The following is a 23598-nucleotide window of genomic DNA, read 5'->3' as shown; positions in this document are numbered from 1 at the left end:
CACAGCCTTCGAGGCATTTGGTATCATCGGGACTTGAGCCTCCAGGGCTGATTTCAGGTCATGTGTAAAGTAAGTCACATTTTAGAAGCATGGCAGGCAACAGTCACGGCAAAGCCTACATAAACACTACCTAGAGAAGCAGGTGATCACTTACGTAGAAAGCTATTTCAAGGTTGAATATGGCACCTGGTGATCATAGGCCCCGGGGTATGCTGATGGTTTGTTAATATAAAACTAAGCCAATGCAGAATGATTGGAAACTATGAACGTTTTCTATGCTTTGATAGTAAAAGTATGGTTACAGGTAGTCTTATGTATGTTTGTTCCCTCGGTCGTATATATCCGGCTGTATTTCCCCCGGATATACCTGATACATCAAACGGTTGAATAGGTCATGTAGGTGATTCCGCGCAAAACCCTCAGAACGCGTTTGAATTTGAAATTCCATAGACCTGTGTATAGTATGGGGAACATCAGATGACATCAGAGCATGGGGGCATATGGCGTACCCGAAACGGTGATACGGAGTACGGCCGAACAGTGTGCGCTATGGCGTCCTGCCCCTGGCGGTTCCCCCAACCTTCCCCTCATTTACATGTCCTTCCGTACCTGTTCAATCGAATTCCACTCAATCACACCATCTAGTGTTGGTTTTGGGGGATTGCTGTAAATGCGTCAGTGACGTCGTTCTCATCCCCACCAAACAGCGCAAGTGATCGGCCTCGATTGAGGCAGATAAGCTCCGCATCTCCTCCGCAATTTGTCTCTCTTCCACTTCCCCAATCTGCATGTATGGCACGGAAACTGAGCCACCAGAGGGTCACTTATGGTTAGTCTTGTCTCAGTCCTATTTGAAACTTACCCTCGAATTGCGATGCTGATCTTTTTTTCCCTTTGCAGTGCTCCCTCTGCCTGATGCCCCCGGCGGGCACCGGCTGGGAGTTAATGGGTTGACCGTTGATCCTCAAAACTCCATCCTGTAAGCGCCCTTTCCTTTCGAATCTCCGGGAGAAGGAAGTTAAGAAACTTCTGGAAGCCGAGTGACTGCACTAGTCGTGCCTCCCCCGCAACCCGTCCCTTTCCCCACGTGGGTTGTACAGCTTTTAATGTGACGTCTTTCCTTTCTCCAGGTATTCCGCGGGCCGTGACGGTGTCATTTGTTCATGGGATCTCGACTTCCCTCAAACCCCCTTCCACGCATCGAACCCATACGTAAATTCCAGTCGACAACCGGGACCAACTCGTTTCAAGACTCAGGTTCAGGCCCATAGTCACTGGATCAACGATATTGTCTTGACCCAGGGCAACTCCGCGCTCGTATCGGCATCGTCAGATACTACTGTTAGGCTCTGGCGACCGCACTCAGAGTCTACCGAAGTCCCGGAGCGCATTGGAAAACATACAGATTACGTCAAGGCGCTAGCCAGCCCCGACGGCCAGGCGAACTGGGTTGCGTCGGGCGGACTTGACCATAAGCTATTCCTGTGGGATCTCAATGGCGGCGGAGAAATACTGAGCATTGATGCCTGTGACGACGATGCGACCGAAAAGGGGTCTATCTATGCTCTTGGGGCCGGCTCGTCGGTGCTCGCCAGCGGCGGGCCAGAGAACGTCGTCCGTGTATGGGATCCCAAATCTGGAAAACTGATAACAAAGTTCGTGGGGCATACGGACAATGTTCGGGACATTCTGATCAACCAGGCTGGAGATACTATCATGACTGCTTCGTCAGACCAGACCATCAAGATTTGGTCTCTCACCGCAGGTCGCTGCATGAATACACTAACCATGCACAATGATAGCGTCTGGTCTCTTTATTCGGATCAGCCCGACCTCTCTGTCTTCTACTCCAGTGATCGCTCAGGACTGGTCGCCAAGACTGACACGCGGCGTTCGCCGGATGTGGAGCAGGGTGTTTGTGTTGCAGCACTTCAAGAACATGAAGGTGTTGTAAAGGTTGCGGTGTGCGGCGATTATATCTGGACAGCTACTCCCAAGTCGAGTATAAACCGCTGGAAGGATATCGACACTACGCTTGAGATTGAATCGCCCCCAGAACCTGTGCGCAACATCGACGCGGCCGCTGCTACACCGGAACCAGACAAGACAAAGAAAATTCCGTACAATGCAGTACTGCAAGTATCAGCAACGTCAACTCTGCTAGGGAGCAATCCCTCGTCCAGGGTTAATACTCCAGAGCCCGATCTGGGGACTGATATTGGATTGCCAATTCCCGTACATACCCAGCCGGAGGAGAGCATTGAGGGCCAGCATGGGTTGATTAAATGCTTGATGTTGAATGACAGAAAGCGGACACTTACCCAAGATTCAGCCGGAGAGGTTGTCCTGTGGGATCTACTGAAGGTACGTTGGAACACATTGGGAGCTACTTTAAGCTTCAGCTGTTTCGCTCAAACATTCATTAACATGGAATACAGTGTGTTCCCGTGCAAGCCTATGGCAAGCGCCATATCGAAGATGTAGCCGATGAGCTTAATACGACGGAGACTATTGCTCATTGGTGCACGATCGATATCCGCACCGGCAGACTTTCTGTGATCCTGGAACCCAACCGCTGCTTCGATGCTGAGGTCTATGCAGATGAGGCGGGCCTATCAGATGCCGACCTTGCGCAGTTCCGTGACGATCAACGAAGTAAGTATTGTCCTAATTGCATGCATGAAATTATTTCTTCTTCCTGCGGTAATTTGGCTTCACATAACTAACATGACGTTCAGTCAACCTTGGAAAATGGATTCTGCGCTGGCTGTTTGCTCCTTTGGTAGACGAGGAGATTCGGCGGGATAGCGAGTATCGCGAAACTGCCAGCGCAAAGGCCGAGGAGCACGCCAGACTTAACCCTCTGAGTGTTTCCATCCCCGGTGATGATATTCCTCGTAGTATTGGAATTCCTATCTCGCAAGACCCCTCTATGACGACCTTGCGTCCAACCCTTGATTTCCCAGGAAGCCCTCACGCTCCAGGCTTTGGGATCAACGTTGGCACGCCGTCTTCAGCAAATTATCTCAGCACCTCAATGGCGAGCAGTGTCTCCCCATTTCCTGGCTTTGAAGCAGATACTCCGGATGTTCCATCATCCCATCCTAACCCTGATGGTGTACCATCTTCCTTTTCCTACTCCGACAAATCTGGTGACTACTTTTCTTCACGGTTGGCTCAGGATAACGAAAAGCAGCCCATGTCCCCAGGTGACGGTAACCCAACCTCAGGACTTCCGCAGTCTCCGGCAGAGCCCGACAAGGAAGAACGCAAGAAGGGTAGCTCCTTGTTTGGCAAGAAGTTCCGCATGGATATCAAGAAGTTGGGACGAACATCCACGGACCAGAAGCCACAGATCCAAGAAGAAAAGATTGAGGAATCGGAGGTATCATCAGTAAAGGAGGAGAAGGTGTACGATCCCAATATCAGTGGCGTGATCGACCGTATTCGTCATGAGTATGACGAGTTCCTGGCCGCGAACCCATCTCGAGAATTGGTGACGGCCATCACTCCCAGTCCAACGAGCGAGACACCTCGTCTTCATATTCCCTCTCGGACTGCCGTCTTCATCCAAGAAGAGACAGGTGATACTGCAGTGGCTTCCGATCTCTACCGAGGCAGCGTGGGCCGCATCGGGCAAGAAATTGAGCGACTGGAAAAGTCCATCCCACATTGGCTCGGCGAACTTCTTCTGAAGGTAAATGCTTTTTTATGCTATCCGTCGCGTGATGTCACTAACCATATCTTCAGAATCAAATTCCATTCAAAGAACAGGTCAAGATTGCTTTTATTCTGAAGCCTTTCGATGATTTGCTGCCACCGGTCGTTAAACCCGAAGTGTAAGATCCTATGTAGAAGAGACTACTGTTGATCTATAACTAATTGGTCCCCTATAGCGCGACTGCAAATGGAGGTCCCCCGCCCCTCAACGCCAATGGTAATAACAGCTCCCGGCTGAATGCCAATCGGATGTTGCGTGCCAAGAAGGTGCTAGCCTACGTGGCTGAGCGCATCGATCCCCCGAATCCTGATGAACCGGAGGATGGTGTCATGCCCGCAGAGGAGTACCTTGAGCTCTACTGCCAGAAGATCGTATGTTACCTCCGACCTTGTGAAAATTTACTTAACTAATGTATCACCCTTAGTTGTGTCCACCGAATATGACTCTCGCTACCATTCGCTCCTGTCTCTGGCGTACGTCTGGTGACATGATTCTGTACTACAAGGCGAACGGCAAGAAAGAGATTCGATCCCCTTCATCCCTGACTAACCACAACGAGAACTATGGCGCCAACGGAGATGGCGCCACTCCCAATGGGAACCACCACGGCCCTCCAGGCAGTATCCACTCTATGACGAATTCAGGCTCTGTTTCTGAATCGGTAGTGACTTAAGGGTATTGTCCCCGGGCAATTCCCCGTTCCCTGAATCAAAATCGTGTACCTTTGTTACTTTATGGGTTTGCGGTGCGTTGGCTTTTTGGCTTAGCGAGGCCATTTTCCTTGGCTGAGGGATGAATTCGGGTACATAAGAAGATGCTCTCTGATACCCCTGATTTTGCTCATGTGTCTGTTCTATGTGTGATATTTCTTTCCCTTTTCTATTTTTGTTTGATTGTCGGCAGAATCGGCAATGATGATGAGCGTAGGTCCATGTCACTTTGCATATACCTTATCTTTGCCAAATGAATTGGTGTTTTGAAGTTGAATCCTGAATGTAGCGTGGAAATTCCTGTACTAAGCACCATGGAACCCCAGAGATTTTTCTGCTCCTACGAAGTTGAATTCGCATGATTCAAGCTGACATTCTTGTTAATCTGGAAGGTTAGCCCCGCCGTCGCTTCGAATGACTTCGATGAAGCGCCATTTGGCTAAAGGAATCCACCGGACAGGGATCGAGCCTGAACTAGTGATTGTGGCTTGCGTTAGTGCCCGCCTCTCGATGGTTTGCCGATCAATGAGATCGTTCCTGTCCCTGAGGATCCAGGAACGGTGCCCAATTATACATTTAGCCTATCGCCAACCCACCGTTGACCCTGGCCCACATCTCGATCCAGTATTTTCTGGCGACACATGTCGGTTAGCGGTCCGTATAGCTTTCCTTCGGAACCCCCGATTTAATTTGACAGCGCCCCACCGCTATGTTTCCCCTACGCCAAGGACATTTTGTCCGAACGCGCTGTTTTCACTGAGACAACCGCTGGCTTGGCCGTCAATACTCCGATTAATCCGGAGGTAGCCTGATTCTTGGACCCTGACGTATGGCAGCGATTGGCTCCAGGCCCTCATGGCTTAGCCTCGTGTCGGAATCAGCCGCAAGATTGTTGTCAGTCCCTGACCCACGTTTTCCGGCTTTTTGTGGAGTTGAGGTGTATATAAGTCTGTCTCCCACGTACTCTTTCCCTTCGTTAGGGCCGCGAGAAAACTCGTCATTCGTTGGATTTTTTCTGCTTTCTGCTTTCCCTCGTCACTCTTTTGACCTCGAATATTGTCACTCTTTTATTAATATTCACGACTATCATTAATTATACCGGCTCCTCGCACATCTCACGATGGTGCCCACCACAACCCGCGTTTTGAGCACTTTGCTCTTCTCGGCCTCACTCATTAGCTCGGGATCTGCAACTGTGACTTGCGGCGTCTCGGATAATGTCAACTTTTACCAGAACCCCTCATTCGAAACTGGCGACTTGACCGACTGGACCAGCTTAGTGTCAGCCAGAGGTGAAGTTACATCTGGCGATGCCTCCGATGGAAACGATTACTTGTCAGTTCCCCCAACATGAAAGGGTATACTGAGGCCCACAATGTTAAACGATGTAACTAACGAATCAATATAGCACCATTCAATCCAATGATGAGTTGGATTATTTAATGCAGGATTTGACGGGTCTGGAAATTGGCTCAACCTACACACTCTCCGTCGACTACAAACTTGCTGCGAGTTTCAATGGCGGTAGTAGTGTCTGCTACATGACCTGGTCTCAAGGCTCCTGGAATAATTACATCAAACCAGTATCGCCTATCTACTCATCGAACTTCCCAGAATGGACTACCAACAGCATCACCTGGACACCCACCGCTTCGACCGTTAACCTTTACTTCGTCTTTGGATGTAACGCCGGTGATACCTCCATCGAATTAGATAACTTTAAGGCTGTTGGCGCAGGCGAAGTCTGCACAACCAGCACTCCTACTCCCACTCCTGTCCCCAGCTCACCGGCCAAGTCTTCGTCTGTTGCGGTGGCTAGCTCTTCTCCCGTGCGCTCGGTTGAAGTTCGTCCTAGCTCCAAGGCTGTGTCTTCTTCTACCCCCGTTCCTAGCTCTGTTCGCCCTTCGGCATCTGCTCCTGCTAGACACAGCCGTATCCCTCACTCTGCTCGTCCCACTCCTTCTAGCTCCGCCCCTTGGAGCCGTCGCCCCATCTCGCCTACCCCCAAGCCTTCCTTCACCCCCTCCGGCTCGGTCGTTGCTCCTTCGCCTATCCCATCGGGCTCTGCCCATGGACATGGTCACCACCATGGTCACCACCCCGGCTCTGGTTCCGACTCTGGTGACCACTCTGGCTCCGGCTCCGGTCACGAGTCTGGCTCTGGCTCTGGTGACCACTCTGGCTCTGGCTCTGGCAACCACTCTGGCTCCGGCTCCGGTCACGAGTCTGGCTCTGGCTCTGGTGACCACTCTGGCTCTGGCTCTGGCAACCACTCTGGCTCCGGCTCCGGCCACGAGTCTGGCTCTGGCTCTGGTGACCACTCTGGCTCTGGCTCTGGCAACCACTCTGGCTCCGGCTCCGGCCACGAGTCTGGCTCTGGCTCTGGCAATCACTCTGGCTCTGGCTCTGGTGACCACTCTGGCTCTGGCTCTGGCAACCACTCTGGCTCTGGATCTGGCAACCACTCTGGCTCCGGCTCCGGCCACGAGTCTGGCTCTGGCTCTGGCAATCACTCTGGCTCTGGCTCTGGCGACCACTCTGGCTCTGGCTCTGGCTCTGGCTCTGTCATCACCTCCACAATTTTGACTACCCGGACAAGCACCGTCACCGCGTGCCCCTCCACTGTTACCAACTGCCCTGCCCGTGACCAGACGACTTACTTGACTACCGAGACTGTCGTCGTTGGTACTACTGTCTGCCCCATTACCGAGGGTGCTCAGCCTACCACTACTGCCACTCCAGCAGGCCAGGGCAGCATTACTGTGCCAATGACTACCTCCACTGCCTTCATTACCCGTACGTCGACTATTACTGCTTGCCCCTCCTCTGTTAAGGATTGTCCCGCGTCTGAGAAGTCCACCTATGTTACCACTGAGACCATTGTGGACTACACCACCATCTGCCCGGTTACTGCTGCTGAGGCTACCCAGACTGCCAGCTCGACTGCTTCATCCTACACCGAGGCTAGCGGTACTGGCTCTACTGGCTCTGGCTCGACTGGCTCTGGCTCGACTGGCTCCGGCTCGACTGGCTCTGGCTCGACTGGCTCTGGCTCGACTGGCTCTGGCTCGACTGGCTCTGGCTCGACTGGCTCTGGCTCGACTGGCTCTGGCTCGACTGGCTCTGGCTCGACTGGCTCTGGCTCTACTGGCTCTGGCTCTACTGGCTCCGGCTCGACTGGCTCCGGCTCGACTGGCACTGGCTCTACCGGCACTGGCTCGACTGGTACTGGCTCTGGCTCTGAATCCGCTGGCAACGAAGAGATCAGCACCACCATCATTTACTCGACCAAGGTCGAGTCTGGTACAACCGAGACCATTGCTATCGCAACTGAGGTTTTGACTCTCACTGTTACCCAGGCCACTAGCACTGGCATCGCAGGTGTTGGTGCCACTGGTATCCCCCCTGTGCGCAGCACACACATCCACATTAAGCCCACTCCTTCGGCCTTTGCCACTTCTAGCTCTTCTATTCCCCAGAAGAGCTCTGGTGTTGGATCTTACTCCAGCTCGACTACCGGCTCTGTCGCTCCTGTCTACACCGGTGCTGCTTCACCTTCCTTCACTTTCTCCACTGGCCTACTCGGCGCTTTGGCTCTTCTTGTTGTGCGTCTTGTATAAATAATTTTTCCGTCGTTCTGATAGACTGGAGAGTATAGATGTACATGGATTCAATTGTTTAATGGTATGCTTTTCATCTTACGAATAAGAAAAAGAAAATTAAAATTAAAATTGGTAATATGACAAGACTGTGTTCAATGTCATACTTAGCTGCAGTGGAACCTCGGGTACCGTTACTAACACCCAATACCCCTCAGGCGGGGCTTCCACAGTGGATCACGTATCGGATCTGGAAACCTTCGACTCTACTATATTCACTCAAATTCCAAGCTACAACCCCTTTAATTCTTGAGCTTGTTGTATCAGAGTGCTTGCTTCCCTAGACTCGCATTCGATATGACAATCACCGCGCTTACCCAAAGGAGCGACTACCCCTATGATTTAGGTACCTTCGGACGACCCATCACCACAACTAGCCCCGAAGCCCAGATCTGGTTCAACCGAGGCCTCTGCTGGGTCTACTCTTTCAACCACGACGAAGCAGCTATATGCTTCGAGCAAGCTATCGCCCATGATGAATATTGTGCCATTGCGTATTGGGGTCTAGCTTACGCCCTCGGTCCTAATTACAACAAGTCATGGGCGTTCTTCCGCGATGACCTGAAAACCATTTTACAGCGCACCTACCAAGCTTGTCAGAAGGCGAAGGCTCTTGCGTCCGACGCAACTCCCGTGGAACAAGCCCTGATCACCGCCATCCAAGCTCGCTTCCAGAGTGACCAACCGTCGAACTTAGATCAGTACGCCGCTCAGAATCGCGCCTATGCTGACGCAATGGAGGGGGCATATCATGTGCTTGGAGAAGATCTCGATATAGCGGTTCTATATGCAGACTCCATCATGAGTCTCAATCCCTGGAAACTCTGGAATCTGGAGACTGGTCTACCGAACCCGGGTACGCGGACTTTGGATGCAAAGAACGTGCTAGAGAAGGCACTGAAGCACACCGATGCATACCGACATCCGGGTCTGCTGCATTTGTATATCCATCTCATTGAGATGTCTCCCACACCAGAGCTGGGCCTAGTCCCGGCTGATTATTTGCGTGAGCTCGTCCCAGATGCCGGTCATGTGAACCACATGCCAGCGCACCTGGATGTCCTGGTCGGAGATTATCGAGCTGCCATACGCACCAATCAGCGCGCTACCCTTTCCGATGAGAAGTTCATCCGTTACGAGGGCGTGATGAACTTCTACTCTAATTATCGCATGCACAATTATCATACGCTAATCTATGCGGCGATGTTCGCGGGCCAAAAGCATGTGGCCATCGATGCTGTAGATCGGATGGAAAAAACTCTCCCGAAGGAATTACTCGTCAAAATGGCGGATTCGATTGAAGTCTTCATGTCCATACGGCCACACGTCATGATTCGCTTCGGTATGTGGGACGAAATTATCAGCCTTTCACTCCCCGAAGATCCAGTGCTCTACTGTGTCACCATTGCAAATATATACTACGCGAAAGGCATCGCGTATGCAGCAACTGGCAAAATCGCTGAAGCCGAGAAATACCGGGACCTGTATACTGAAGCAGGGAAGCGTGTCCCCGAGTCCCGTCTTGATTTTCCGAATAAATGTGTGGATACCCTTGAAATTGCGGCTGCTATGTTGGATGGTGAGATAGAATATAGACACGGCAATTATACCGAGGCTTTTAAACACCTCCGTCGCTCAATCGAATTGGACGATGGTCTGGGATACAAAGAGCCGTGGAGTTGGATGCAGCCTTCTCGACATGCGTACGCAGCCCTTCTATTGGAACAAGGTCATGTTGAAGAAGCTGCTGCTGCTTACCGATGTGATCTGGGACTTGATGATTCTATTATTCGCGCACGTCAACACCCGAATAACGTTTGGGCTTTGCAGGGATATCATGAGTGTTTGCTTCGGTTAGGCCGCACTGCAGAGGCCAGGGTGATTGAGCCGCAGCTGAAAATTGCTTTGGCGGTGGCGGATATCCCTATCAAGTCCTCGTGTTTCTGTCGAACTGACACGTCACAGGAATCAGATGTAGGGAAGGTTTGCTCTGGCAGTGGTTGCCAGTGATCTGGAGACTATGTCCGACCGGTAGATTTTATAATAAACTTATCGTCTTGGAGGATATTGAAATTCTACTGCAGTCATACTCCGGAATCCATTAAAACGATATATTTTAACGCTTGAAATGAGATTGTGATCATTTGACCGAGGGAAGATGACTTTGGCTGTCTATATGATTGCAATGAGATGGAGGCCTGAACTCAACCGGCGATTGTTCCTATATTCGGCGTTTGAACGGATCAAACGCCGAACGCCACATAGACCGGCTTCTGACGGGCGATTACACTTCTTCCTTTGGATCTCATCGGGTATCAAAGCAGACTCGTGACAGGTATATCTGACTCGAGACTTTAACCAGGTATTCACAGGGGACTCGATTCAAAGAATTAAAGGGTCACCCTACCATCAAATGCCTCGTGTACCCAAAGCGCCCGTAAAAGCGGCATGTCTTGCATGGTCAGTCGATTTTCATCGCTATCCATTCTAACTTTTCATGGCTGATAAAAATATACAGTCGCTCCTCAAAAACTCGATGCGATGGACAATATCCTTGCAAAGTAGTAAGGTCAATCTAATCAACATGCAGTGGAGCTTTGATCTAACCTTAAGTTCCAGTGTTATAGCAAAGGCCGAGAATGCAGCTATCAACCCAGTCGCCGAGGTGGAGCTCGTAGAGGTATTCGGTATACCGAGACGTTGCAGCGTCATGCTCAGGTTGATAGCGCACCCTCGGAACCCCCGCTACAGCCTCGGATTCCGCCAATAGATGCCGTTGAAACTATTGGTAAGGAAAATGCCGTAATAATCCAAGCAATGTGACTAAATCGCCTATCAGATCCATTACTTGAAAACACGATGGGGCTTCTCACACCTTTTGTGGGTATTCAAAATCTAGACCTGTCCCCAGATGTACTATCAGACACTGGTGAAGCTCTTCAATTGTGGGGTCAGCTTACTCCCGGTGATGATGGCTCATATACCTCACCGTCTATCAATGACGTGGATCTACCTGCTATTCGAGCTTATCAGTGTGAACAAGACATGTATGAGCGCCAAGTCATTTACTTGAGTGCATTATGCTAACAACCTAGCAGCCTCAATGCTTACTACATCTACATGCACCCCTACTTCCCACTGCTCCCACCATCACCGAATCTGCAATATGAGGATCGATCTACTTTTTTCCGACCATCAAAACAGTTCGAACAGCCAAAGAAGACTGATCTGCCTTATTGGCCTGTATCTTCATTGAGTCTCGCCTTGTCAGCTATTCTCGTTCTAATCCCACCTATTCCTGATTCATCTTCGATGAATGAGCCTGCCGTCCTTTTGAGGCGGTCTTATGCTCAGCTCTTTGCACAGGCAGCTTTAGTCAGTGTCGAGAGAGAAATTGATGAGTTAAGTCCAGCATCCAGCATCAATATCATCGGTGCCAGCCCCTCTCAAGAGCAGAGTGCACTCCACTCCAAGGTTCCAATCCAATTGGACCCAATTTTGGCACTTGTCGTTCTTGCAATGTATGAGTATTGCCAACGAGGCAATGTGTCGCGAATGCGAGCTCGGATCAACCACGCGGTCACTACAGCAATGGACCTCTGTCTTCATGACCTTGGCTCAACTTTGACGGAATATTCAGAGGCTCAAAGACGCGCATGGTGGATGATAGTGAGCAATTGCATTCCAAGATTTGTGATACACTGTACTAAAATTAGTGTTAGATGTTTGTGGCATACATATCCTCAAACTTACATCTTGCGGTATGGTCTTACGTTCTTACTCTACTCTTGTCTCGGTCGCTAATAATTGGGTATAGCCCCCCATTATCGCCTCCGATGATCCGCGAATCACCACTCCTCTTCCCCGATTTGGCGTTAATACGGAGGTATCTTATTTCCCCTGATATCCTTCAATTAGTAGCTTGCTGATTTGGTATAAAGCCATGGGGTCTTACGATAAAAGTGCAAAAACTCCTCTATGCCGCCCATTCCATGGTTCAAAAGATTGAAAGTGTCGCCGACTCACCAATTCTTTCCAATCTCGGCGAGGAAATAAAGAATCTCGATGCTCAAATTGTGGTTTTGACCGTTGAATCAGATCAAAGTCTACGCGAGACCTTTGATTTCGAGGGTGAATCCTACATTGCTGAGAATATGTGGCGAATCAGCCGTATTATGATTAACACGTAAGGCACTCTCAAGGAAGCTCAAGTGCTCAAGCTTAGTTATGCTGACTATGACGCAGTGCTCGAATTCGCCTTCACCGCTTCAGGGCCTTTATAGATATACCTCTATTCCTGGATCGATACTGTGATCTCATCTCGATCAACAGCCATGGCTTCTCCCATCCCTCTCCTTCCAATGTCGCCCATTGGCAATCCACGTTCCCCTTCACAGAACAAGAGTCTTCCAACATTTGTCTAAAATCTTCTCTCGTGATAGCAAATGCGTTTCGCAGTTTACCATATCCCCATCCCTGTGGCCCAGAAACTTGCAAAAGAGGATCTTTGAATCGAAGAGTAATGGTGCGATCTCCATGCTGTGTGGGCAGGGCTCCCCGCACCGTTCCTTTTCTTGGATGCAGTGCGATGCAAGGCAGTTACACTTTACTCATGCTCTTCCATAGAGTGCGTTCATGTCTCGAGTCAGGTCGTCTAGCATCTTGTTATCATCTGCTAGGCAGACCGGAGCCAGCGACTGAGATTTCGGATGCCGAGCGTCTAATTGAAGAATTAAGGCATGCAGTAGAGTCTTTGGGGCTCCCTGTGAAACAAGATAATATCTTTGAGGGCATTGCGGGTGTGGGTTATGAGATCGAAAGTGCTTATTTGGCTGCTTTTCCGGACTCCTCACCGATTGCTGCATAAAAGTACCTACTTTCAATGTATATCAATTGCCTTGGTGGCTTTCGTTGTTACGTGTAAGGCTTCTCAGCTCTTCATTATGCTACAACTAATGGAAAAGGCTGTCTGAAAGCTCTAAGCTTTTCTATGAATTTTAACAAGACTCCAACTCATTTCTTAATCAGATGCTTGTTCACTGGGGTGAGCGGCTCCTGACCAGTCAACACCCGCTGAACATTCTCCATCGCTAATCGCTCAAATCCAATCTGAGTCTCAGCCGCGCCACCGGCAGTGTGAGATGTGAGCCTGCATAGGCAGCACCATGTCAGCAAACGCTCCGTGAAACTGCCTCTCGACGCAATTAACTTACGTGACATTCCGCATCTTTATAAGGTCTTTGTTCACATTCGGCTCATTTTCATGCACATCTAAGCCTGCAGCAGACAAGTGTCCAGACTTCAAGGCATCAACCAGAGCAGCTTCATCGACCAATGTTCCTCGGGCGATATTGACGAATTTGCTTCCCTTTTTGAACTTAGCCAAGGTCTCCTTGGTGATAAGTTTGGATCCACTGAACGGCGTAGCCAGGACAATACAATCTGCCACCGCAAGAAGCTCGTCTAGAGTCGCACAGTAGGAAGCGCCGATTGCTTGTTCTTGTTCATTAGATTTTCGGTAGATGTCTTGATAGTAGATCTTCATGCCGAAGCATGCATATGCCTTCCGGGCGATAGTACTGCATATGTCAATATGAATGTCTGATGTTTCCCGTCTAGGACTCCATACTAGCCAATGTTCCCAAGACCAATGATACCCAAGATCTGTGTTTGCGGATTGTGTGCGGTGAACGCGGTATTCTGATGCGCCTCAAGCCAAAGTGCCGGATCACCTGAACGAGCGCCATCCATAGACCACTGCATATTGCGAAAGACGGAGATGATATGAAATATAGCCTGTAAATATATCAATATTGAATGTTTGCTGCCTTTTCATAAATGATCATGGCATCTTACCATGTCAGCCACAGCCTCGCTCGATGCCTGTGCCCCGTTACAATAGATAATCCCTAGGTGAATAAATGCATTAGCACAATACGAGGTGAGTAAGGTCGGTAGACTCACCATGCTCGGCTAGGATGTCGACATCCATCCAGTCATAGCCCGCACCGGCACTACCGTATATCTTGAGTGACGATGGTAGCAATGGGATCAATTCGGCATCCCAGCGACCCATTTCTCCACCGGTGTTCCAGAATGGACGAAAGACACCCTGGAAGTCTCCCCATTTTTTCTCTGCTAAGGCCTTGAGGAAATTGACCCGTTGTCTCTCTTCAAGAGAGGGGCGAATAACCGTAAAATCCTTTGCTATTTGAGCATAAAGTTCCTTATTGAATTCGATAGGATCTCCAAGATGGAGGATGATGGGCTTTTCGGAATCCATTGTAGCCGATGTTGAGACTGGGACTATAAGAAAAGATGCAGGGTAGCAGATTTCAAGTCATTCATGAGAGGGGAAACCCGACAAGTCATGACTTTTGTAGCTTAATGCATCCCCGCACGCTCGTGTCGAGGGCGGCGTGGAACCTTCCAAGGTTGACCTGGATCAGCGTAGTGACCCCCAGGCATTTTGATCCAGCAATTAGATTGGCCACCTACCACTTGACTGATAGGACCTGAAACCGCATTCGCCCGAGACTATGGCTGGAGGGCAAATGTGGAGGTTTCTTCGGTCTTACTCCGAAGACTTGCCGACCCGGAGAGGAAGCCGTTGATGCGCCACGGTGTTAATGCGAGAAGCTGATTTTGTGAAACATCGAATCGCCGAGACAAGAGACGATGCATGCGTTTTTCTCTTGCAGTGGTCACTGACATAAATTACAGATCATGATCCTAAGGAGTGAGAGAAGATAGTGTATAGAAATCTAGTATTCACTAGTACATATGCTATAAGGTCTTGGGTTACTGGGCAAAATCAGTGTACAAAGCATATAATGGTTATCATAGCCAATGCCTGGGTAAACTCTTATGAAAGCCATGTATGTTCCCTTTAATAGGCTCTTATCCATCCTTTAAGGCCAATCAAGCTCCAGTCTCTCTCATATCAGCCAGTACGAACGGTGACTAGCTGTATAGATCATTTTAGTCATCGACGTCATATCAAATACGTCTCCGTGGCGCAATTGGCTAGCGCGTCTGACTGTTAATCAGGAGGTTGGAAGTTCGAGCCTTCCCGGGGACGTTTCTTTTTGTCTTTTTTGTTATTTTTTGGCCAACACAATTTCATGTAGTATCATTACGCGAGACACTAATTCCAGGTTCTTTTCGAGCCATTTGCTGTCAGTTGAAGAATTGGGGAGGAATTAAGCGAGATCAAACTGGCATGATGCCTGGCGGACAGGAGTGCTGGACAGCCAGCTTACTTCAGCATTGTTAACAGCGTATCTATCTAATTTTGAATGGAAAAACTGGTCAAAACAGTCGTAGCTCATAAGCTGTCCTTCTTTTACAGGATGAATGAATGTTCAATGTTACTTTTGTTTATACCTATTCCAACAGCCCGATCTACATCGTACAGGAAAAACTGTTTCGCCGAGCTCCGAATATCAATCATGAAAGAGCCAACTGATCCGTCAACGCTGAGCTCTCTATGGCGGGGACGAATGCAATCTCGGTCGCGCACTTTGCTGAGCACTTCCGCCTGGCATGGTCGGGGGTGAGAGGTATTGCCCCTCATGGCCTCCAAAGCGTGGTAGGGGATGTGGTTCAACTACCTCGACGGATCGGTAAGTTCTAAGATTCAATAACCCACAGTAAATGCATACATGGAAGGGACATCGTGCTAAGTATTACATTCAGGTCTTGCCGTTAGTGGCGGCGCAGATTCCATGGCCCTTGCATATTTGTGCCGGCAGCTGGAACTAACGCCTATCGGTGGACCCATTTCCGTGACTGCCTTTGTGGTTGACCATCGTGCTCGACCTGAGAGCGCCGATGAAGCAAGAACCGTCAGCACATGGTTGTCAGATATGGGTATGTATCCCATTATTGGAACATTTGCTGTCGAATGAATTGCTTTAGTCTTATTACTATACAAACTTCGTGCTAATACCATGCAGGTATTAAGACCCAGATTTTGAAATTAGACTGGTCTCCGTTTTCAAAGGATTTGGAAATCTCTGCCCAGAATAATGCAAAGATATCAATGCCAAGTGCCTTTGAAACACATGCCCGGCGGCTACGATATCAAGCCCTTGGCACAGCCTGTCGCAGCAAAGGGATCAATGCCCTACTCATGGGCCACCACCGAGATGACTCTATCGAGACAACCATTTGGCGTCTAGCGACAGGTGCTCGTCGTGCAGGTCTCGGCGGCATTCAAAGCATAGCCCGAATTCCAGAATGCCACGGTCTCTTCGGAGTCTCTGAAAGCGGTTCATCAGTCCGATTACCAGAGCCTGGGTCTGCTACATCCCAACGCAGAGAGAAAGCCGCAGCTCAGCTAGCCTGGTCATCTCAAAAAACACCCCAATTGGGTTCGAGGGCTTCAGCCGTCGCAACGGGTGGAATATTCCTCTGTCGACCTCTTATCTCCTTCTCTAAGGCCCGACTGCTAGAGACTTGCCACCAAAATAATATTCCTTATGTCTCAGACCCGACTAATTTCGACCCAACCTTAACTCCTCGGAATGCTATTCGCAGTATGCTGGCATCTAATTCTCTACCTCGTGCACTGCAGGGACCCCGAATCCTTTCCTTAATTCGTTCTAGTCGGGATCTTCTACAGGTATCATCAAGCCTGTCGGACCAGCTGCTTGCATCAAGATGTCGTATCCTTGATATCAATCTCAGATCGGGCACAATGACTGTTCAGTTCAGGGAGATCCCAAGATGGATGGATCCACTGCTGGCTCAGACCTCCCCCGAACGAGCCCAGCAAATCCAGGCTCTTACACTCCGACGCATAACGGAACTTGTGTCCCCATTCCCAGGAAACCATTTCTCACTACGCAGCTTTGCGCCATTTGTTTCTCGGATTTTCGGTACGGCTAAAGAGAAAGACGTTCAAAATGACAATTCGCGTAAGCAGTTCACACTAGGGGGTGTGATGTTCACGCCTGTGTCTGCGTCATCTGGCAATGCGTGGTTATTTTCACGCCAGCCATTCATGAAGAACCGATCGCCTATCACGTCTATAGACATCCCTATGCCAACACCGGCGGAGCTAGTCTCAAATCCCCGACCAAGATACTCCCAGTGGACGCTCTGGGACGACCGGTACTGGGTCCGACTGTCTATTGCGCCGCTAGGGAAACACCAGGCAGCCTCTACAAACGAGGCATGCAAAGAGATCGTTTCTTTTACGATAAGACCGCTCCAGGAGCATGATTTCCAGGCTCTGCGCAACGAATCATTCAAGAAAGGACGTAAGAAGATTCCACCTGAGGTTCTTTTGGCGCAGTTGCGCAAGCTCTTGTCGGGTCAGGCTCCAGGCCCAACGCGGTATACACTTCCTGTGTTGTTGCAAGAAATACCGAATGTTTTTGGCTTACCAGAAACTCAAAAAGTCGACAAGTTATTGGCATTGCCGATTCTGGGCTTCGATCTGTCAGGCCTTCGTAAACAAACTCAAGTCAACGAGACGGAAATCATTGTAGGAGGCAGAACGTGGATACTAAAGTGGGAGTGGATGTACAAGATGGTTGATACCGATGCATTGCGCCTGATGGGCAGGCCAGTAGAAGCTGAAGCAGCTAGTGTACAATAATAGGATAAGAACAAAAAAATATGAACCCTGACAGACTTGATCTCCGGAACGATGCATGGCACAAAATCATTTGTTTGTATGAGGCTGAAAAGTGACAGAGAAGGTCAATTGATACAGAGATGAGAACTCTTTTGCTTCCAGTGATGGATGTTGAGAGTCACAGATGTAATGGTGTATGTGTGGGATGAAAGGAAAGTGATATGCAGCGTGTGGTGAGGCTGGAAAGAACAGAAAGGGGGAAAAAAAAAAAAAAAAAAAAAAAAAAAAAAAAAAAGGAATGTAGCAGGTTATCAAGGGCTTATTGGGCATTGTTGCATGGGGATCATTGATCGCTTGCTCTCGTTAGAGCAACGGCAGCCTGCTGTGCCCGAAGACCTCCGACTTCTCTCTTGAGTCGAAAATTCTCTTTCTTCAGGCGGCTGATTTCCTCCAGGGCATTGTTCAGCGAGGATTGCAAAGATTCTTCCGCGCTGCCCGTCCGCACATCCTTGGATATTTTGCTGAGCTCCGAATTGAACCGATCATAGAGGGCCGCGTTCTCAGCACTAGCCTCACGGTACAACTCATCCAGCTTCTTTACTCGTTTTTCGCTGATAACCAGAGATGACTCTACGTCTCTCTCCAATACAGCGGTGCGTCCATTGTAATCTCCCACGAACTGGTCAAATCGGCTTTCAAGCATGCGGAAACGACTCTCCAGACCTGTACCTCTTTCTGATGTTGGTTGAGAGTCTGCGGCACCCCCGTTAGGTTCCATACTAGATTGCTTTGCCGGTGTAAGCCTTAGAGCATGGAGCTCCTCGCCAAGCGCTGTCAGTTCGTCTCGAAGACCAATCTGCGCAGTAGCTTGAGTCTTTTTTTCTGACTTCACACGTTCCCGGAGCTACATGAATTTGTTAGTTATGTAATTTGAAAGTTTACGTAGAGCAGTCACTAACCTTCTGTGGGCTTTGCATCCGCAACTTCGGGGTTCTTTGAGCTGAGGATGAAGATTGCGGACGCTTGTTTTCCGTGTTAGCTGTGGGTCTCTCTCGGAGTCCTGGTGTTCGCTGAGGAATGCTAGTCGCGCGGGATCGTCTCTTCAATTCCTGAGTTGGCGAGTCTGGAATGACACGCGAAGTCTTGGCAGCTCTCTCTGTTTGAGGCATCTGAGGATCAATATTCTCTTTTCTACTGGGAGTCGAAGGGCGTGTAGGCGACATTCTTCGAATGGGTGATCCTAAGCGGGCAGGAGAGGTTGCCTTCGCCGGTGATGTGCCCCTCGTAGGTGATCTTGACAAATAGCTACTATGCGGCCTTGGTGGTTGGCTAGTGGGTGTAGTTGGCTCAGCTCGAGGGCGGCTATTCGGAGTAACAGGGCGTAGCTGGTGGGTTGGGGAGACATTGGAGATACTGGAGATATTGGAGATATTGGAGACCTCCGAGGATGCGGTTTGGGGGCGTAGGTCTGACAGAGAGCTCCGCCTTTTCCGGCGAACCTTCACGACGCCATCATGCGATATACCTCTAATCGAGGACAAAGACGGAGTCTGTCCGTGGCCAGTGCCTGGTCTCGAAATATGCTCCTCGGACGAAAATCCGAACGGGCGATCGCGCGACATAGGCCGAAGTAAACCCAGGTGTACTTCCACATCGGTGGACTTCGAGCGTAGCAGAGATCCCTTAGGGATGTTAGGCTCTAAATCAGCCGGGCTTTGTCTCTTGCTCAGTGTTCGCAAGATCGAAGCAACTTTGCTTTCACCCTCACTCTTCTGGTTGTCCTTATGAAGGCTGAATCCGAAGCGCTTTCGGAATGAAGAATTGTTAGAACCCACAGACCCAGTGTTGGCCTGTGACGTCTTGGACTGGGTCTGGTCACAGGTCAGTGTCCCTTCAACTGAGGCTCCGCCGGGGATAAACTCTTCGAAAAGATTATCAAAGTCCTCAACAAGTCTATCCAAGAGGGATACGTGGTGTACAGGATCACCATCTTCTGTGAGGACCTCAGCGAAGGCCATTGTCAATGCTCCCCGGTCCCCATCATTACCAGATGCGTCAAGCAGTTCAGCAAGCAGCCGAATAATAGCAGCTAAGGCACGTCGATTCTGTGGGCTAGTATCCGCCAGGAACTTTCGGAATTCTTCGTCAAAATCACGAGGGAACATGGTGTCGAATTGGCTTTGAAGCTGCCGCAAAGATGATATATCCAGCACAGGGCCCATACTCCGCTTCCACGCGTTTTTCATGAAAGTCTCAAAGGCAACAAATAAGGTGTCAACTGGCACCTCTGCAGCAGCTTGGAGTTTGCAAGGATCTTCCAGCAGGATATTGTAAAGCTCATTCACCGGAGAGCGGTCCGCAGTCTCCCTAGCGCGAAGCATCCGCCCCAGAATGTTCCCACTTCGAGACTGTAAGGAGAGCACGTAGGCTGCGAAGGTTTGCTCCAGGGATCCAAGTTGGCCATCAGGGCCTCGTGCAGCAGGCGTTCCAACCACTGATATCTTGTTAGAAGTTTCTCCCTTCTCCTTTTCCTTTTCCTTGTCTTTTTCCTTGCTAGGGAATGTGGAAGGCAGAGTGTTTGATCTGGAAAGATTGCCCCTCGGGGGAGGCATTTTAGGAAATTCGCCCAACAAGGTCGCCGAGTTTGGCTGCTTGATAGTGGGAACATTTTCACGGCTTCCTCCCAGTAGATTTGATATTAACTTGGTTGGCGAAGGTGGTCGGAATCCACGGGATGCCTTTGCTTGGGTGATCAAGCTGCTTGCAATGTATCGAAGAACTTCAAAATTGGACCGAACCAAAGGAAGCATGACCTTGGGATTCTGTGGACTGTGTAGAGGTGCAAGAAGATTCTGCATGCGTCTTGAAAGGGTTGGAATGAATGTGTCTGCCGACACCAAATCTGTTGAAGGGGCACCAATCACAGAGTCCACATCCATTCTGAACTGATCGCCATTGGGAGGAGAAATAGATACAACAACCTCCAAGTGGGTGTTTCTCAACACTTGGGTAGACTCCCCCTTCGGTTTGTCAAATACCACGCGTATGGGAGACGAGTAGGCATGATTGAGAGCCACAGTCTGGCCATCTTCGCACACACAAGCCAGAATGTTGGTGGCTCCCGCAGCGGCAGCAGGACTCCGCAGTGTCCATTTGTCACCTTCTCGCTCTTGTTCTGAAAAACGACCTTCAATCTTTGCCTTTGCTATTTCTTCGATCAATCGACTGGCCTTTCCTTCATACATCGAAGTCAGCTCCAGGGCAATAAGATCGGCGCCGCTGTCGAGCGGATCTGAACCTGACTGGTATGAGGCTGGCACGATATACAATATCCGACCACATGCTGATTGCATGCAGCGCACAGTATGAAGCTCTAGCACTTGGGCAACCTTGAGCTCAGAGGATGGCAGATTCATAGAGGTGTCAGTGGTTGAGGATGCGGCATTATCGATGTCTGCCAGCACTCCGCGTGCTGTGCTTCGGCTGTCTGTACACTTTGCAAGTATCACGAGACAATTTCGGTAGAGAAGTACTATTCCAGCCCCAGGGCCTGTTGGTTGACCTTCCAATTTGTATGGAGCAGTGATCTCATCGACGTCAACTGCCGTTATCAAGCGGCCATCTGGAAATACTTTTGCTGGCCACTCGTCAACAAGCTCCCTCAGGCGACGAAGGCTTTGTGCATGGCCAGTTGGGGAAGAACTCTCCAGGGCACAAATGTCTTTTACCATGTCTCGAGCTTTCAGCAAAGGACGCACAGCGGGATGAACCAGTGGCAAGCTGCCTGTCATGGTATCAATCAATAGACTATAGCGCGGGAGCCGCTGAACGGGCTCCATCAGAAGAGATCGTAATCTCTGCTCTCCAGTCTCGTAGACTCGCTTTGAAAAACTGGAGTTCTTATCTCTCGTGAACGAGTTAAGTATCTGAGCAAAACCATTGTGTGCCCGCATATATTCGGCATATGGCTGGGAGAATTGGGGCAACCAATCAAGCAATGCTTTTGCAAATTCGGCAGCGCCAATTGCATCCCTATTCTCCCGTGCTGCACTTCGGCGTGGAGGAAGCTCAGTGTCTTGTCCAATATCTTCAAGGGCGTCTTTCTCCGTGTCATCGAGGACCTGCCGAATGACATCTAAGAATCCAAGGTTGACTTCCAAGATTTCATCCAGACATGGTGGAAAAAGTGTTTCTAAGGCTGTTCCGTCCGGGCTGGTACTGGACGGGCCTCTTCCTTGGGCCTTTTGGCGGAACTCATCCGCAACCTCATGGACAAGCGAATATAATTTCGCAACATACCGCTCCTCGGTATCCACAAGTTCACACATGGTAAGGCGAACAGACTCCTTCTGGCCACGTGTGAATATTCTGGATTTGCTGACATTGGTGGATTGTGACGGCGCACGTTTGAGACGCGATGTTGGTAAAAACATGGGGTCCCCAAGTGCCATAATGAGAGGTGTATATTGGCCATATTGGAGGTTCTGTGACTCTTCCATATCCGAACCGGCACTTTCTCGCCTCTCGGAGTGTTGTATAGTACCGGCTGGTAGAACGACGTCGAGGTCGGTCCAAGGCACCTTGCGTTCCTGGAATGAGTTCCGAATATCCCGAATGATCTCCATCGAGTCTTCCACCTTTGTCATACGGCTGGCTAAGTCTGCAGCGTGCATTTCGTCAAATAACTTCGGTAATTTTCCACCTTGTCGCGCCGGCTGGGATCTTTCAGCCAAGTGGGTCTTGAGAGGATTCGATAACTCAGCGAAGTATTTCAGCATGCTCACGGCAAGTGCGCGACAAACTGCATCGCCTTGTCTTTCCCGGGGCAGGTGGTTCACTGCTGCATAAAGCGGTGCAGCAGGTGAAATGGTTATTCGACTGTAACTTTGGAACCCTGCGGGGCTGAAAATATGCGCCTGAATGCGCGAACTGCTCACGGTGGCATTGGCGGTTGCAACGGGACCATAGAAGACGAGGACGGAGGAGAGGTAGGAGTCTACAGCATGGTAAAGACTGAGGTGGTCCAGCGGGATATCCGACAGATTGGTGCCTGCGGGCGCACCTACGTTGGCCGTCATGGCGGTGGGTTGCACCTGCCTTGCAAGTGGGCAGTGGCAGGAAATAGGAAATTAAAAGAAGGTGTTTTGATGCAGCTGGAGCAGGGGGTAGAAGGAGCGACAGAACACAAGGAAAGCGCAGTGGCGCACGGAGTTGGAAAGAGGGCGATAGGGACGTGTCAACAGTCCATTTGGAGAGATGGGAAAATGGATCAAAAGCAGTCGCAACACTCGCAGTCCCCCTCCATGTAGCGGCAAGTCAAATCAGGACCACCACTTCTTCAGTTGGCTGCGAGCGCATAGAATGCGACAGAAAGTTGTTTTGGGCGCAAGCGGGGGATATGATAGCGGTGCGATAGGGCGATAACTGGGCCTTGGCGCCTGGAGGCTCGTGGAGGTAGTGTTTACGTTTGTCCGGCCAACGCGTCCCCGTTGCTCTCCCCAACCACCTGCAAGGCTTGTCTGACAAGTCACATCGGAACATTAGCATTGTGGTTTTAAATCCCCCTGGCTTGGCTCTACAATATCCTGTCTGGGTTGACATATACAGAGGTGCTAGTTGGGATCCAGTGCTGTTGTTTGGTGTTTTTGTGGGCCAACACCGGGACATCAACACTCTAGGAATGACAATTAGGAGCTTTGAAACTATTGGTGTCATAATTAAGCATATTCTAAACTCTAGTTTCGGAGGGTTTTGCAAAAACAAAGCAATTATCACCTGCACATGTGTTGACCGTCTCATGGTTCTAGGTCCCCATAATGGGTCTCTAGTGTCTTGGATCTGCCCGAAGAAGCTATATATAAACAAACCGATAGTGGCTCCCCCCAACAACTCCACTTGCATTACATCCAGTGATCCATGGAT

At 49.9% G+C, this 23598-nt stretch overlaps 7 protein-coding genes across 7 annotated transcripts; 5 read left to right on the top strand and 2 right to left on the bottom strand.

Annotated features, from left to right (window-relative positions):
- Positions 1 to 792: 792 nt before the first annotated feature.
- On the top strand, positions 793 to 4394 carry N7503_005421 (WD repeat protein; the record flags this gene model as incomplete). The annotated part of the gene is made up of 8 exons (XM_057064968.1): positions 793 to 829; positions 901 to 979; positions 1131 to 2364; positions 2439 to 2655; positions 2739 to 3697; positions 3751 to 3839; positions 3897 to 4092; positions 4146 to 4394. The coding sequence occupies 8 exons, from the start codon at positions 793 to 795 to the stop codon at positions 4392 to 4394; spliced, it is 3060 nt and encodes a 1019-aa protein (XP_056922711.1).
- Positions 4395 to 5551: 1157 nt separating this feature from the next.
- On the top strand, positions 5552 to 8051 carry N7503_005420 (uncharacterized protein; the record flags this gene model as incomplete). The annotated part of the gene is made up of 2 exons (XM_057064967.1): positions 5552 to 5766; positions 5840 to 8051. 2 exons carry the CDS (start codon positions 5552 to 5554, stop codon positions 8049 to 8051), a joined length of 2427 nt encoding a protein of 808 aa, XP_056922710.1.
- Positions 8052 to 8387: 336 nt separating this feature from the next.
- Positions 8388 to 10100, top strand: N7503_005419 (uncharacterized protein; the record flags this gene model as incomplete). The annotated part of the gene is made up of 1 exon (XM_057064966.1): positions 8388 to 10100. The coding sequence occupies one exon, from the start codon at positions 8388 to 8390 to the stop codon at positions 10098 to 10100; it is 1713 nt and encodes a 570-aa protein (XP_056922709.1).
- A 403-nt stretch (positions 10101 to 10503) lies between these two features.
- N7503_005418 (uncharacterized protein) lies at positions 10504 to 12280 on the top strand (the record flags this gene model as incomplete). Its single annotated transcript, XM_057064965.1, has 8 exons — positions 10504 to 10550; positions 10609 to 10654; positions 10710 to 10878; positions 10930 to 11137; positions 11189 to 11759; positions 11813 to 11851; positions 11908 to 11976; positions 12032 to 12280. 8 exons carry the CDS (start codon positions 10504 to 10506, stop codon positions 12278 to 12280), a joined length of 1398 nt encoding a protein of 465 aa, XP_056922708.1.
- Positions 12281 to 13103: 823 nt separating this feature from the next.
- N7503_005417 (D-mandelate dehydrogenase-like dehydrogenase) lies at positions 13104 to 14373 on the bottom strand (the record flags this gene model as incomplete). The annotated part of the gene is made up of 5 exons (XM_057064964.1): positions 13104 to 13239; positions 13304 to 13669; positions 13720 to 13886; positions 13947 to 13999; positions 14055 to 14373. 5 exons carry the CDS (start codon positions 14371 to 14373, stop codon positions 13104 to 13106), a joined length of 1041 nt encoding a protein of 346 aa, XP_056922707.1.
- A 1206-nt stretch (positions 14374 to 15579) lies between these two features.
- N7503_005416 (tRNA lysidine(34) synthetase) lies at positions 15580 to 17697 on the top strand (the record flags this gene model as incomplete). The annotated part of the gene is made up of 3 exons (XM_057064963.1): positions 15580 to 15715; positions 15789 to 15962; positions 16049 to 17697. The coding sequence occupies 3 exons, from the start codon at positions 15580 to 15582 to the stop codon at positions 17695 to 17697; spliced, it is 1959 nt and encodes a 652-aa protein (XP_056922706.1).
- A 322-nt stretch (positions 17698 to 18019) lies between these two features.
- N7503_005415 (putative Rho guanyl nucleotide exchange factor) lies at positions 18020 to 22754 on the bottom strand (the record flags this gene model as incomplete). The annotated part of the gene is made up of 2 exons (XM_057064962.1): positions 18020 to 18580; positions 18636 to 22754. 2 exons carry the CDS (start codon positions 22752 to 22754, stop codon positions 18020 to 18022), a joined length of 4680 nt encoding a protein of 1559 aa, XP_056922705.1.
- Between the last annotated feature and the right edge of the window lie 844 nt (positions 22755 to 23598).

This window comes from Penicillium pulvis, assembly GCF_028828015.1.
Source record: "Penicillium pulvis strain IBT 33274 chromosome Unknown contig_23_segment0_segment0, whole genome shotgun sequence".
NCBI classification, from domain to species: domain Eukaryota; kingdom Fungi; phylum Ascomycota; class Eurotiomycetes; order Eurotiales; family Aspergillaceae; genus Penicillium; species Penicillium pulvis.
This window is presented reverse-complemented; position numbering and strand designations above follow the sequence as displayed.